The sequence below is a fragment of the Phyllostomus hastatus genome, unplaced genomic scaffold (genome assembly GCF_019186645.2).
Source record: "Phyllostomus hastatus isolate PE091 unplaced genomic scaffold, TTU_PhHast_1.1 phas_scaffold_129, whole genome shotgun sequence".
In the NCBI taxonomy this organism is placed as follows: domain Eukaryota; kingdom Metazoa; phylum Chordata; class Mammalia; order Chiroptera; family Phyllostomidae; genus Phyllostomus; species Phyllostomus hastatus.
This window is the reverse complement of record NW_025334009.1, coordinates 427,817-443,562: the sequence shown is the minus strand read 5'-3', so window position 1 is coordinate 443,562 and position 15,746 is coordinate 427,817. Positions and strand designations below refer to the sequence as shown.

Sequence of the window (15,746 nt, the reverse complement as noted above, 5' to 3'; positions counted from 1 at the left end):
CTGGCGGCTCAGTTCACGCCGGACAGTCGCCGTGAAGCCGGCACGCAGGCTGGGGGACAGCGGCCTCCGGGATTCCCCCTCTCATGCTCAGCACTCCACACGGTCGGCCCCCTTGACAAGCAGGAGTGCTGAGCCCCAGGCGCTGCTGCGGGTCCTGCCGATGCCGGAGTCAGAGGAGAGGGGAAGCAGTGAAGGGGGCGGCGAGGGGCGACAGGGATTCTCGGGTGGGGCTGCGGGCGGGCGGGCGGGCGCCCTTCCTCGTTCTTGCTTCTCAGCCTGAGTGACGCCTATCCTGAGAGGCTCTCCTGCGGCCACCACCCCCGGTGTGCCCCCCCCACCGTGTCCCCAGAGCAGGCCTCAGGGGCGGGAGCCCCCCTGGGCACCTGCAGGGGGAGGGTCCCCCTGCGCTGCCCGGGGCCTGTCCCCCGGCAGGGGGCTCGCAGCGCCCGGCGCCCGCGGGTTCCTGGCCGATGACTCGGATGCCAGGGCCGCAGGAGCCCGACCGGGAGCCTGGCTCCTGCGCAGAAGCCCCCGGCGACCACGCCAGCGCTCTCCCGTGAAAGTGGGTTTTCTCGGGCCGCGCACGCCTCTCCCAGGCTCCTAAGGAAAGGCCAGCAGGTTTCTTATTTCTCGTACGCGGTTTCCAGCTGAAGATAAATCGTCTCATATCTGCGTTCTGCGTTCTCCCAACCGCCACAGCGTGTGTTTCGGAGAGTGTTTCACACTTACTTGACGGGAGACTCCGCCGGGTCAGGCCCACCGTCCAGTGGCGCTGGGGCAGGTGCTGGCGGGGCGTGGGGGCGGGGCGGTGGGAATCGGAGCCCTGGCAGGTGCGCGGGGGGGAATCGTGGTTTCCTTGTCTCCATTTCCTGAAGGCGACAGCTGGCCTCCGGCCTTGAAAGGGCCAGCCTGAGGCAACGCTTGTGCTTACAACCTTGCTGCGTGTTCGGGGGAAATGTGGCTGCCGTGCCTTCACCGGTCCAATCTGCGTTTCCTCTAGAATTTCTCTTTTGAAAGACGGAGGCCTCAGGATAGCCAACGTGACCAAGGCAGACGCGGGGACCTACACCTGCTTCGCGGAAAACCGGTTCGGGAGAGCCAACGACTCCACGCGGCTGGTGGTCACAGGTGGGCGTGCGTGTGGGGCGCTGCGGGGCGCCCCCCGGGGGGGAGGGGCTCTCAGCGGGCCGGCCCCCGTGGAGAAGGGGGCTGGCGAGTCGCGGAGAGAAGGAGCGGAGACCGAGTGAGGGACACCGCCGAGCTGCAGGCACGCGCGAGGGCAGGTGTAGGAAAGAAGGGGCAGGAGAGGGCGCAGCCAGCAGGTGGGAGGGAACTGGGAGGGTTTGGGGAGGTGGTGGAGAGAGTGCGCGGAGGAGGAGGGGAGGGCATGGAGGCAGACGCCGCTGCTGCTGCTGCTGAGCGGAGGGAGCGGGGAGAGGGGCCGTGGGGAGGGGAGACCGTGGGAGCCTTCACGGGGCAGATGGGCCCCGACTTAGACCAGCACACGTGTGTGTCCACACACACAGGTTCCTACTTAGAACAGCACATACGTGTGTGTCCACACACGCTCTGACCTAGACCAGCCCATACGTGTGCATGTCCAAACACACACGCTCCGACTTAGACCAGCGGTCTGCCTGTGGAAGCCGTGTCCACCATAGCGCAGTGGTGACGCTCCGCCCCGAACCCTGTCGCCCCAGAGCCCACGCGGATCACGGTGGCGCCGCCCGACATGGACGTGGCCGTGGGCGAGAGCGTGCTCCTGCCCTGCCAGGCGCGGCACGACCCGCTGCTGCGTGCCGCCTTCACCTGGTACTTCAACGGGGCCCTGGCGGACGTCGGCGGGGCCGGGTCCCACCTGGAGAAGGTCGGCGGGGTGAGTCGTGGGCCCCCCTCCCGCTCCCCAGGGACGCGCGGCTCGGGCCCGGTGGGTGCAGAGGCCGCTGACCGCACGCCTGGGCGGCTCCAGAAACGCCCGTCGCCCGCGTGACCCGGGGCTCCAGGTCTGTCGGGACCCAACGGCGTCCTCGGAACCGCCTGGACGTGAGCTCGCCTGCCGCCACCTGGAGCGTGTGGTCCCAGTGCAACGTGGCGACCGAGACCACGCCGTCCCGGGCGGCTCTGTCGGGGGCCGCCCACGCCCACGGGAGGAACGGCGTCCGTGCACACGGTGTTCGCCGCCCGAGGACAGGCTGGCGAGGCAGCGCCTCGGTCTCAGCGAGTCCCGGCCCCTTCGCAGGGCCCCGCGGCGGCACCCACGTGAGCGGCGGCACTGCCGTGTCCCGGGCACACGGGCCGAGGGTCTGAAACGTGTCTTCACCCGCCCGGCACCACTGGGCTGCGGAGAGCCGTCATCGAGACCCCAGCAGAACACAGATGCTGTCCGGTGCTCCGTCGTCTCCTCCTCCGTGATGGTCCCGCCTGACCAGGAATCGGTCGGGAAGGCCAGTTGGTTAGACCACCATCCGGATACGCTAAGGTTGCAGGTTCGATTCCCGGTCAGGACACAGGCAAGAGCCAACCAACAAATGTGTCAATGAGTGGAGCAGCAAATTGATGTTTCTCTCCATCTGTCTCTCTCTCCAATCAGTCAGTAAACAAATTCAAATCAAAAGTGCAGTTTCGAGGAGGGGTTGAGACTTTGCGGAGAACCGCGAAGCAGTGCCTGGTGCTGGTGACGCGCCGTCTCCTGGGGGCTGCAGCCCGACCAGCACGTTGCAGAGGTCGGGGGTCAACGCCGGTCGGGGGTCAATGCCGGTCGGGGGTCACCGCCGGCCGCGACCTGATCGGAGCAGCCGGGACCCGTGTTCGGACTCACCCAGGAGCCCGGGTTCCCACTGCCTGCGACACTGGCCTGTCTGTTCCCCCTTTCCTTGCGTCTTTCGCACGGTTTCTAGAATTTTCTGTACTCCTCCCGCCATGCAGTGCTACAGACTTTCGGGGAGCTCCCTGCTCTGCAGAGACCACTTGTCGGAAATGGGGGCGAGTCTGACAAGGGCAGTGACCGGGGGACCACACAGCCCCAGACAGGGAGGAGGCCGGTCCCCGCCTGTCCCGGCCGGTCCTGCGGTGTGGGCGCCGGTGTCCCTAGCAGCGTCCCTGAGACGTCACTCACGTGCCACCCGGAGCAGCCACTCCACGTGAGCAGCCGAGTGTTGGGGGCACAGTCACCGAATTCTGCATCTGTCACCCACGTTGACTGCAGGGTGTTTTAATTCCTTCAAAAAGAGGCCTCACGCCCGTTGCCCAGCACCACCCACTGCCAGCTGCAGACGACCTCCGCCCTGCTTGTGTCTGCGTGTGTCTGCGTGTGTCTGCGTGTCCGCCCGCTGGGTGTTTCCTGCCACACGGCCCGGAGTGCCGGCAGTGGCCTGGCCTTGGGGTTGAAGGCAGACGGGGGTGCACGGGGCGGGGGGCCACCACCAGGATCCTGCCTTTGCTCGCGGAGCTCAGTGCTGTCCCGAGACGGAAGGGCCCCCCAGCCTGCGTCTCCCCCGTGTCAGAGGCTGTGGGTGTGTCTGTGACATCTCCACGTTTAAGGAGAGTGGTTGGTTTTCTCCTTGGCTCAGCTCTCTCCCTCCCGTTGGGGTGGAGCCGTGAGGCTCAGCTGCTTCGGAGCTGACCAGCAGTGAGCCGGGGGGCGGGACGTGCCCGGGGTGCAGTGGGGGGGGGCACTCACTGGCCTTTCCGTCATTGCGCTGAAGTTGTCACGCTGGCTGAGGGTTCATGCTCCAGTTTCAGAAAGGAACCCATTCACTTTCCCAGACACGGCGTTTCATGGCACCCTCTAACTGGTGCGACCATGAACGCGGAAGGGAAGGATGAACGGTTCATTGGGGGCGATTTAAAACGTGGCCGTCAAAATCAGGAACTTTTTTATTAACAGTAAAAAGTGATTGTTAAACTGTGTTTCTTACACGGACTTTGAAATTTCAGATCAATCTTTTCACCAGAAAATAGTCTAATGATCACCCTCCTTCACACCACACCTGGTTTCTGTTCCCTTCGGCGAACTCGGGGGACAGGGAGGGGGCCCCCGAGACCGGTCTGCGGTCGTGGCCGATCAGCCTGCGCCCTCCTGGGCTCACACTCGGCTGCTGAGGGGAAGGGGGGTGTCCGGGCCAGACCTGGGGGTTTTTGGTTCTTGTTACAATCACTCGGAACAGCTCTGCAGGGAGGAGTGTTGGTGGGCAAACCCCCTCCCTCACTGCTGGCCCTCCGTCAGACTCGTGGGGGGAGCCGGGGGCGGGGTGAAGCCGGGGGGAGGGACCGCCTCACGCACAGCCTGACCCCCGATGCGGCAGAAGGGCGGGGAGGGGGGCCCGGAGGGGGTGCACACCCAAGTTTTACAACAGGGGCGGCAGTGACGGCCCCGCCCACACCTGCTTCCCAACCACAGGTGCACACACCCCTGCAGGGGACACTCTCAGGGAGGGAGCGGCGGGGCTGGACTCCCCAGAACGTCCCGTCATCTTGGGCAACGAAACAGCTTCCGGAGCGGCTGCCCGTCCACGCGCCCACCCACCCCGGCCCCCAGTGGCCCCACGTCGGGAACAAGACCCCCACGGCCCCCTTCACTCTGGGCTCCTGCACGGGGTTGGTGCCGGGGGAGGTCGCTTCATGTCTGCTCAGTGAGCCTCCCGGGTCCGAGAAAACAACTCACTCACTCGCACGCACGCGGACACCGGTGCCCTGCCTGGGCTCCCGCCCTGAAGCCGCACCGAGAGAGAGACGACAGCGTGAGGGAGGGAGCCACTGGGAGAGGAACAGAGCCGATGGGTTTTCCTGGGAGAGGGGACACGGAGGCCGGCGTCCCTCCTGGTTTTGGCTGCGTTTTCTCGCATGGGCTCCCCCGCCCAACGCCATGCCGGTGCTGGGGGAGTGATCAGTGGCCCCTACCGTCGCCACTGCGCGGTGTGAAAGGTCACGACATCCCGTCTCCCCGGGGTCGACCCTGCCGCATTTCCGCAGGACGCTGGTCTGCTGTGTTTGCCAGCTGGCGACGTCGTCCCTCCGGCCTCCGGCCAGACCGGAGTGAAGAAGCGGAGCCATGTGCCGGGAAGGGGCCGCTCCGCTCCCAGGACAGGACGTGCAGGAAGCCGTGTCCCGGTCCCCTGGGCCCAGCGCCCCCCAAACTGCTGAACGACCCCTTCAGGGAAGAGGGGGGACTGTTGGCGGCGGCGGTGCCTCAGTCGCGTTTAGCAGCAACATTCCCGCTTCTCCGGCCACAGGGATTTCTCCAGAAGTCGGAATCCAGCTGCCGTGAGCCCCTGGAACCTGCAGACCCCCTGAAGGGGCAGCAAGCAGAGAAGGTTCTGTTTGGGGTTACATTCCTAAACCCCGCTGAGGGGGAGACAGAGGCGGAGAGGGAGAAACCAGGTTCAGCGTGGCAGCGATGACATTGCTAAGTTAAGAGTTCCTGGATTATCAGCCCCGGCTGGCGTGGCTCAGTGGATGGAGCGCGGGCTGTGAACCAAAGCGTCGCAGGTTCGATTCCCAGCCAGTGCACATGCCTGGGTTGCAGGCCACGACCCCCAGCAACAGCACATTGATGTTTCTCTCTCTCTCTCTCTCTCCCTCCCTTCCCTCTCTAAAAATAAATAAAATCTTTTTTAAAAAAGAGTTTCTGGATTATCATCGAATGACGGCCACCAATCACCTCATGTCCGCCTCCTCCCGGGACTCGGGGGGCCGACAGGCCAGCCTGCAGGGAGGGCACGGCCCGTGGGGCGGCCTGAGGGTGGGGGCAGCCGTCACAGAGCTGCCCCACGGGAGACTGTACAGACTGCCTCGGAGCCGGGCGGCAGCACCCATCTGTCCCCGGGCCCTAGGGAAACTGAGTCACACTCTCTTTTCTGTAAATAAGACACACACAGTTGCTTCCTCGTCTGCACCGGCTTAGAGATGTTCCCGTGAGTGGTCACCTGCAAACGCCTTTGCTTTCCGAATCGTTTTATTCCAACCCCTGTTGAGACTGATGCGTGGTGCCGGCCTGCGGTCGGCCATGCTGTGAACATGGTTTCACATCCTTCTAAGACAAGGGCCCTTTGAGCTGAGCTCCGAGAGCCGAGCACGTGGGCCTCGATGACCAGCACTGAGGCACCGGGAGCCTCTCGGTGGACGGCCGGTCCCTGCAGGGCCGGAAACGTTTCGATCCCCCCGTGTGAGGGGTTCGCGTGGACGGTGCCTGTGTTCTGTGGTGAAGCCCAATCCAGCGCCACCAGGCGTGCGAGCGCCGGTGTGGCAGCCCCTGCCCTGCAGCCGCCTCTCCCCCGAGACCGGCAGGCTCCCCCCCCCGTCCTCGGGAGGTCTGCGCAGAGACGGGGCGAGGAGCAGAGAGGGAGCGGGTGCTGAGCCTGGGTCTGCAGACAAGGGTCGCCCGGGGGAAGGGAACCACTCTGGGACTGTGACCCCTGCCTGCGTTTGTCCTTGGAACCAGCAATGCCCAGAGGCCGCCCGGCCGCCCGGCCCCTCTGCAGCCGGCTGGGGTTTCACCGGCTCCCATGTCCCCACGTTCTGTCGGGCCCGGCTTCCTCCGTCTCCCCCACGCAGTCTCCTCATGGGGTGCGGGCTCCGCCCCCCGGGTGGGGGGCACCGCCCACAGCCCTCAGGGTGCTCCACGCCTGCAAAGCCGAGGGTGCTCAGTGCGTGTCTGCCCCACAGAGCTCGTCGGGCGACGTGTTGATCAGGAACGTGCAGCTGCAGCACGGCGGGCAGTACGTCTGCGTGGTGCAGAGCGGCGTGGACAGCGTGTCATCGGCCGCCGACCTCGTGGTCAGAGGTAGCCCTCCACGCGCTCCGTGTCCAGTTTCCCGTCTTACCTGAGCCTCCCCCCACCCCCGGTGCAGGAATCTCCGGGGTGGGGAGGTGTGGGAGCCTGTGGGTTCTGATATCGATTCGACCCCCTCCCCCGCTGAGGACGTGGCGGCACCGTCGGGGAGGGTGCGGGTCCACGGGAATGGCACTGTCGGCGCTGCCCTCACAGTCTCCAGTGACAAGCGATCACAGCCGCTGCCTGGCCGGTGTGAGCTGTCAGTCACGCAGCGGTTGTGCGTGCTGTGCAAGGGAACGGTGATGGTGCATGTGAGCGTCCACACACGTGTGTGCACATGCACACCTGTGTGCATGTCTCTGTGCATGCATCTGAGCGGGTGCGTGTGCACACATGTACGTGTGCACACATATGTGTGTGTGTGTGCGAGTGTGTCTGCATGTGTGCGAGTAAGCCAGGATCTGGCCCCCCAGGATGCCCGAGGCTATGGAGCTGAGCTGCTGTCCGAGGTGCTGATTTGCTCCTGGGCTGGACTGGGTGGGATGCCGGCCCCAGACAGCAAAGCAGCCCCGGCAGCCCGGCCGCCCGAGCCCTCCCCGTGAGCGGGCGGGGGGCCGGCTGCACAGCCAAAGGAGAGGACGCTGCATGTGGGAAGGAGTGGGAGTCCCGAGGGGGGGCCTCAGAGCTGGCACCCTGTGCCGTTGTGGGGTGCTCTGACCTCAGAGCTACTGCCTCACCTTCTGATTGAAGCTCTAACCACAGACGTGTGGGGGGGGGGAGGGGGGAGGGGGTGGCTTTATCACAGGTGAGTGGGCCTGTCCGGGTGGTTTGAGATTGCGGACCCCCAGCATGCTCTTCCTTTGGTGGAGGAGGACGGCATGGAGGGACGGCCCCCCACCGACGGGCCCCGCCTCCCACAGGTCCCCCCGGGCCCCCCAAGAGCGTGAAGGTGGAGGAAATCACGGACACCACCGCCCAGCTGTCCTGGAGAGAAGCCGCCGACAACCACAGCCCCGTCACGTCCTACTCCGTCCAGGCCAGGACGCCGTTCTCCGTGGGCTGGCAAGCCGCCACAACAGGTACAGGGGCAGGCGGACCGCGGTGGGTCGGCGCCGAGAGCTGCGGGCGGACCCTCACTCTCTGACACCCCCCCACCCCCCGCCCCGCGCAGTGCCCGGGCTCCTCGACGGGAACACACGCTCGGCCACCGCGGTCGAGCTGAGCCCCTGGGTGGAGTACGAGTTCCGGGTCGTGGCCAGCAACAGGCTCGGAGGCGGAGAGCCCAGTTTACCCTCAGAAAAAGTAAGAACCGAAGAGGCAGGTTAGTGTTCCGTTTCCTGAGTAACGGGGTGGCAGGTCTCCCGGGCGCGGGTCCCCTGTCCCTTGGTGCCCAGGCCTGCGGGGTCCCGCCACAGCGGTGCACCACGGCGATGACCCGAACCCCCGTGGCAGGACTGGGGTCGGCCGGGCGGCGTGTGTCAGAGGCCTGGTGCCACGTGGCGTGTCCGGGAGTCCCGTGCGCCGTGGTGTTTGTCGGTGCCTGCTGAGCGAGCACGGTGTCGTCCCTGGCAGTGACGGGCACCCCTGCCCAGTCACCCTGCGGGCGGGGGAGGTGCCGTTTGCACAGACGGGGGCGCTGGCAGGGGGGAGGGCAGTGACGCCGAGGAGCCAGCAGCTCGGGGACGCGAGGAGGCTGTCGCTGAGGGGGCCCGTTGTGGCCCCGTGAGTGTTCCGTTAGGAGGGAATCGTCGTCCACGTTCTCCACGTGGGGAGGCTGCTCGTGGCAGCCGCAGGGCCAGCTCACGATTGTAGAAGCGTCTGAGCGCCTCAGCTGTGCCCGGGGTCACGTCACGGAGGCGTCGGGGCGGACCGGGGGGCTTTCCCTGCGGAGTCTGTGATGTTGAGGGGCATCAAGTGAAATGGTGTTTCAAACACAGTTCTCCTGCCAGTGAGAGCTGTGGATGCAGCCACGTAGGAGTCATGGCATAGGTCTCAGCAATTTGAATGATGCCATTTTCCTGGGAATGACACGGATCAATTGGCGCCAGGTGTCGGGGGCGTAGGGGACCTTGTCTGAGCGGTGCCGCGCTCACTCACGTGACCCGTGGAGGGCGTGTCTGCTGTGGGCTCTGCACTTTCTCGACACCGTGGGCACAGCGGGGCCCGACCAGACGGCGGGGACCCAGCGTTCTCGCAGTGCCCGGGGCTCCCCAGCCCAAAGCCTCCCGGCCCGTGAGAGCGCGGCATCTGGCTGAGGGTCGGGAAGGGCAGCGGGTCGCAGGACGGGAGGGTGTGGGTCTGGGCACCTGTGTGTATAGCCGCCGTTGGGCTGAGGGTGGCATCGTCCTCGGATCGTCCCCAGGGAGTCACGTTCCTCGTGTTATGGCTCTTCAGCCACTCACTCGCTGTTTGAACCTTCGATGATGTCATGCAAACACAAATGATGCGACGGTGCCCCAGAGACAGACACAGCTGACCCTTGAACAGGGCGGGCACGGACCCCGCCCAGTCCACAGCCCGGGTGGGACTCCCCAACGACTGCAGCTGCATCGCAGCTCCCGCTGGGGATTGTGGGCGGCGACAGCACAAGGGAGCTCCCCGTGGCTGAGGGAGGCGGTAGATCACTGCGCACAGCCAGCCCCCTGCACCCGGGGACACCCCGACCTCAGTCAGAAACAGCCCAGGGCTCAGGGAGGACAACTGTGTCCGAGCCCACATTGTTCCCAGGTCGGCTGTGCACACACATAAGTGCATGCATCGCCGATAGACTCACACACATGTGTAAAATGTGCCAGCGATGAAACTGCCTCAAACACCAGACACGAGCCAGAGGGCGTCATCTCGCAGGGCCTCACCCCGTCTCTCTCGCCCTCAGCTCCAGAGGTGCCCCCTTCCGAGGTCAGCGGTGGAGGCGGGAGCCGGTCCGAGCTGGTGATAACCTGGGACGTAAGTGTCGGCCGCCCCACCCGCTCCCTGCTCCCCGGGCCGGCGGCCCCCACCGCTGCCGGGCCTCCCGGGGGCCGGGGCTGCGGTCCCGCCAGCAGCTCACGCTCTCAAAGCCCGCCCTGTGCTAAGCAGGATTCCGACCCTTTTGCATATTTTTAAGTTGCATCCTTGCAACAATTTGCAGACGAGACACTGAGGCACAGAGTCGGTAAATAATTTGCCCACGGCCACTGGGCTGGCAGACCAAAGGGAGAGCCGGGGCCTGGCTGTGGACGGTCCAGCTGGCCCTGCGGGTCTCCACACAGCTGCCGCGCCACCGCCGGGGACGGCCCCCCACAGGGGACACAGCCCCCACGGATGCCGGCAGGGGCCAGCCTCCTGGCGTCCTCGCAGCGGCTGCTTCATGTCACAACCAGGGGCCGTTTCAACGAGCACGTTAAAGCCAGGAGGCACTGACTACACTCCTCTGTGTTGTCTGAAGACGTTGTTGAAAAAGTGAGAGTGCGGAGACCGTGCTGGAGGGGTTTGTGACGCGATGCAGGCACAGCTTGGAGTTTGACACCTTGTTTTTACTTCCGGGTTTCCTAGTTTTACTTTGGGGATTAATTATCCTACCAGTGTGGGGACTAGATGGTTCCTAGTTGGCATGAGAGAGGAGTTATCCAATGATCATCACCATCATCATCATCATCATCGCCACCATCACCACCATCACCATCATCATCACTACCATCACCACCATCACCACCATCACCATCACCATCACCATCACCATCACCACCATCACCACCATCATCACCATCATCACCATCACCACCATCATCATCACCATCATCACCATCACCATCATCATCACCACCATCATCATGACCATCATCACCACCATCACCACCATCATCATCATCACCATCATCACCATCACCATCACCACCATCATCATCACCATCATCACCATCACCACCATCATCACCACCATCATCACCACCACCATCATCATCACCACCATCATCACCACCATCATCATCACCACCACCATCATCACCATCACCACCATCATCACTACCATCATCATCATCACCACCATCATCACCACCATCATCATCACCATCATCACCACCACCATCATCATCACCATCATCACCACCATCATCACCATCACCATCACCATCACCATCACCACCATCACCACCATCATCACCACCATCATCACCACCACCATCACCACCACCATCATCACCACCACCATCATCACCACCACCATCATCACCATCACCACCATCATCACCACCATCATCATCACCATCACCATCATCATCACCATCACCATCGTCATCACCATCACCATCGTCATCACCATCACCATCACCATCATCATCACCACCATCACCATCACCATCGTCATCACCATCACCATCACCATCATCATCATCACCATCATCACCATCACCATCACCACCATCATCACCACCATCATCATCACCACCACCATCATCACCACCATCACCACCATCATCACCACCATCATCATCACCACCACCATCATCACCATCATCATCATCACCATCACCATCATCATCACCATCATCACCACCATCATCATCATCATCATCACCACCATCATCACCACCATCATCATCACCACCACCACCATCATCATCACCATCATCACCACCACCACCATCATCACCATCACCACCATCACCACCATCATCACCATCATCACCACCATCACCACCATCATCATCACCACCATCATCACCATCACCACCATCACCATCATCACCGTCCAGAGCTCAGACTGGGGCTTGGGGAGGCTCCCAAGTCCCCGAGCCCTGAGAAGGGCTCCGTGGGCCTGGCTGTGAGGGAGCGCCCCACGTCTGCCCGGGACTGTCCTCTGTCGTTCACGTACCCGCGTCCCCCGATGCGGCTTCCTCTCTGGGGCAGCCCCGCCCTCTGAGGATCACGGCTGCCGGGGCTGGGCCCCGTGGGGCAGCCGGCCCCGCCGACGGGCTGCGTCTCTCCCTCCAGCCGGTGCCGGAAGAGCTGCAGAACGGGGAAGGCTTCGGGTACGTCGTCGCCTTCCGCCCGCTGGGAGCCTCCAGCTGGATCCAGACGGTGGTCCCGTCCGCGGACACGCCCAGATACGTCTTCCGGAACGAGAGCATCGTGCCCTTCTCCCTGTACGAGGTCCGCGTGGGCGTGTTCAACGACAAGGGGGAGGGGCCCTTCAGCCCCGTGACGACCGTGTTCTCCGCGGAGGAAGGTACGGGGCCGCAGCTTGTCCGTCGGCTCTGCCCACAGGCCCACCGGCCTGTCCCTGAGCCGACCTCTGGGGGGCAGGGGGGGTTCCCTGTGACTTCAGGTGTGTCCCTCCAGGTGCACGATGGTGGGAGCCACAGTTAGGTTCCCAGGGCCGCTTGCCAACAGGAGACTCTGGGCAGGTAGAGGGGTCACCCTTGGTGACGGTCCGTGTAGGGAGCGTGCTGAGTCCTGGCTGTGAGGGGGAGGGCCCGCCCTGCCGAGCGTCCTCTCCCGGGGTTGGAGGACGAGGTTCCCCGGGAGGCGCCCTGGTCTCTAGTGTTACGGTGGCTCCAGTGCCCGTGACCACGACCGTGACCAAGCGAGGGGCTCAGCAGGAGGGTGAGGCCAGGGCAGCCCAGGCACAGCTTGGATCTGTGGCCCAGGGGGCACCCTTCTCCTGGACCCACCCCGTCCACCCTCACGTACCTCCAACCCCAATATTGCTTCTCGTCACGAAGCACCCTGATGTCAGGCCCCGCTGGGAGCCGCAGCCGTCAGCAGGTGTGGTGGCCGAGGCAACCTCCTCCGGCCTCTCCCGGCCGGGCAACCTGCAGGGGCAGAGGGGGTCTCATGGTGCACTCATGGGGCCGTGGAAGCTTGCAAACCACACGGATAAACACGCCCCCATGGAGCCGACCCACCAAGCTGGCACTTTGACCACGCCGAGCTGTGAAACACGCTGTCAGCTGTGTCCTCTGCGGCCCGCGGCCGCAGCTCCTAAGGACAAGGAGACACTCCGTTCTCCTCCGTCCCCTCCCCCAGGCCCCCCATTTTTCTGGGCAGACACACAAACGCGTCACAAGCAGCTTCGCAGAGGAGAGCTTTCCCACTCCCGCCCACACCCCGTTTCCGAGCATTGCTGGGCTTTCGGGACTCGGGCAGGTCGGGGTCCGGGTCGGGTCCCAGTGAATCGGGGGGTTCGCAGCACCCCGGCCCGGAGGGCGCCGTGGGGAGGGACAGACACAGCCTCCAACCTTCCTGCGCCCGCACCTCCCTTCTCCTGTGACCCCCCTGCCGCCCCTGAGGACACGGTGACGGGTCCTTCGGTTCCAAGCATCAGAAACAGAGGGTGCTGGTCTATGAAAGCCTGAGGCGTCTTTCGGGAATTTCTGGGGCCTCTCCTGGAAGCGGAGGAAGAGTTGAACAGAGAGCCTCATCAAGAGCCTTCATCAGCGAAGGCCTGGGCCCCGAAAGGGCTGTCTCCCCAGCACGCCAGGAGTGGGTCCATGGGCCCCAGGAACCCCTCGCCCTCCCAGACCAAGTCTGGAATTCCCAGGAGGAACACCCAGGGGCCCAGCTTGGGCCCGGGCGCAGTCCTGGGACCCATCTACCGTGGCAGCGAGCAGAGTCGGTTACCGACAGGGTGGGTTCGCGGGGGGGAGGGTCTCGGCTCAGGGCTGCGCTGAGTGGGGAGGGTCGCCGGGCCGGAGCCCGCCGAGGGGCCCCTGACCGTGTGCGTCCTGTGTATGCCCACCCCTTTGGAGGGTGCCCCGCCCAGATGCGGGTGCAAGCGGCCTGGACCCCCGCAGCCACTCACCAGTGCAGAGGTGACACCTGTAGCCCTTGACCGTCGTTGGGGAGTTGAAAAGCGATAACCAGTAGCTTTCGTGGGTGTGGTGGTGCCCAGGCAGGAGCCAGGATAAGAGCGGCGGTGGTGATTGGGGAGCATGAAGGGAAGAGGAGGAAAAGTGGGGGTCCAGGACCAGGTGGAGGGGGCGCCCAGGCCACCGCGGCCCCAGAGCAGGGCCGTGCGTGGGTCCAATGCTGCTAGGTCCTCAGAAATGGACATCAGCTGGTGCCTCTGTTTGCATGTGACGGTCGTGTTTTCAAACACTCTCGCCGCCCACTGTGGAAACTTTCCCACTCCCTACCATGCTGGCCGACACCCGGAACCGCGGTGGGTGTTTCAGACGTGCTGCCAGCACTGAGACCGCCCTTCCCCTTGTGTCCCCCACCGGCAGAGCCCGCAGCTGCGCCGCCGCGGGTCTCGGCGGAGAGTCTGTCCGCCTCGGAGATCGAGGTGTCCTGGGGCGCCGTGCCGTGGAGGCTGAGCAGCGGCCACCTGCTGGGCTACGAGGTGAGTCCCGGGAACGCCTGGCAGCCGCTGCCTGGAGGTCGCCATGTTCACCTGCGGGTATTCGACAGCGACCTCTCGGCCACAGTCCAGCCTTTGTTGAAACTCCCCCAGCCCCTTGACCCGTGTGAACACCCGTGGGCGGTATTTGAGCCTGAGGGACCTTCTGTCCCTTGGGCCAAACGGGCACTGACCTGAGCGAACGTGACAGAGAAAGGATCGCTCAGCAGCGTGACACTCACTGGTGTCCCGTGGACCTCGGCCGTCAGATTTACCTGAGTTTTCCACTAAAGATGAGCTCCCAGAACCGTCCTGGACCCGCTGACCCCAGACACCCGGGGATGGGTCTCGTCCACGGACACTTTGGGACGCACTTTGGGCGTGGGGACGTCCTCCTGTGGGTTAGTGACAGGACGCTGGCTGAGGTCCCCGGAGTGGGGAGCACAGAGCCGAGGGAGGAAGGAAGGACCAGCGACTGCACAGCAGGCCCCCGAGCCCGGGCGGGGAACCCCTCCAGCCCCGGGGCTGTGCACCCGAGTGCCACAGATGGTGGCAGCCAGGGCGGCGCCCCACGGGTGGGGAAACGGCTTTGCGGGGACAGGTGGGGGCGGGGGACGCAGGGAGCACACCTGCAGCAGAGTGTGGCCCTGAGATCGCACCTGAGCCACACCCGATTCCGCCGCGCCGGGCTCTGCTTTCACACAGCCTGGGCGAGACGCTGGGGCGCTCTGTCCGAAGTCGCTCCGATGAGGGCGATAGCAGTAGACCACCTACCTCACGGCCATCGTCCGGCAGCCCCAAGACTTGGGGCCCCCCCTGTTTTGAGTGTGGGTCCTCCGGTGGATGTCCCTGGCAGGGAGTCTGACGCCCCATGAAGTCACGCGGAGACAGCAGGACCGGAGCGTGGGACTGGGGCCGTGTTTCCCCTGCGCTGCCCTCGGTGGGAGGCGGGTGGGGAGGGGCCGGGGTGCGTCTTCTGGGGGGCGAGTCCCGGGCGCAGTCTCGCAGCCCGCGCCGGCCACTGGGCAGCCCGCCGGCCGTCCACGGGGCCTGACCCCGGTCCCGAAGGAGCAGCCGGTGTGTCCCTCCCCCGGGGCCCCCGGAAGTGGGACGAGAACGAGACCGGCGCAGACGAAGACGCCCTAACAGAGGACGCCTTCAGACCTGGTTTCTGTACTCACACAGAGAAGAACATCGGAGTTTTCAGCGTCGGTCAGGATGTGAACACCAACCTGGAAAACCGAGGGTTTCGCAGGGCACGGAGCTCCCAGTGGGGGCCGGCTGCCTGGGCACCGTTCCCCCCACGTGGCCTTGACCCCGCCGGGCTCCCCCATGAGGGCTGCGCCCCCGACCAGCTCCCCCGACGGGACGGAGTCCTCACTGAAGGGCTGGCTTCCCAGGGCCATGGCGGCGTCCCACCAAGCTGACGCGCTCCCGTGCCTGCGGACAGAGCTCACGGAGGGGGAAGGGGGGGGGACACCGGGATCCGGTGGCGCGCTGTCCACAGGCCGCGTCCTGAGACTCCTCTGGGCCTGGACCCTGGTGAGCGACGGAGACCCGGGTGTGGACCTGGCCCACAGCACAGACGAGCCTGTGTCCCAGCACCTCGTCGGTCTTTAGAAGTGCTCAGCAGGGACTGTCCCCAGACAGGCG

The 15,746-nt window shown here is 64.8% G+C and overlaps 1 protein-coding gene across 1 annotated transcript in view; it reads left to right on the top strand.

The window, feature by feature from the left end:
* LOC123830698 (contactin-3-like) overlaps positions 1-15,746 on the top strand; it is an 84,627-nt gene that overhangs the window by 60,936 nt on the left and 7,945 nt on the right. Inside the window, exons 11-18 of the mRNA XM_045857226.1 lie at positions 1,001-1,128; positions 1,701-1,876; positions 6,664-6,781; positions 7,693-7,851; positions 7,944-8,093; positions 9,648-9,718; positions 11,747-11,981; positions 13,981-14,096. Coding sequence (XP_045713182.1) covers positions 1,001-1,128; positions 1,701-1,876; positions 6,664-6,781; positions 7,693-7,851; positions 7,944-8,093; positions 9,648-9,718; positions 11,747-11,981; positions 13,981-14,096 — 1,153 coding nt within the window. The remainder of the gene's footprint in view (positions 1-1,000; positions 1,129-1,700; positions 1,877-6,663; positions 6,782-7,692; positions 7,852-7,943; positions 8,094-9,647; positions 9,719-11,746; positions 11,982-13,980; positions 14,097-15,746) is intronic.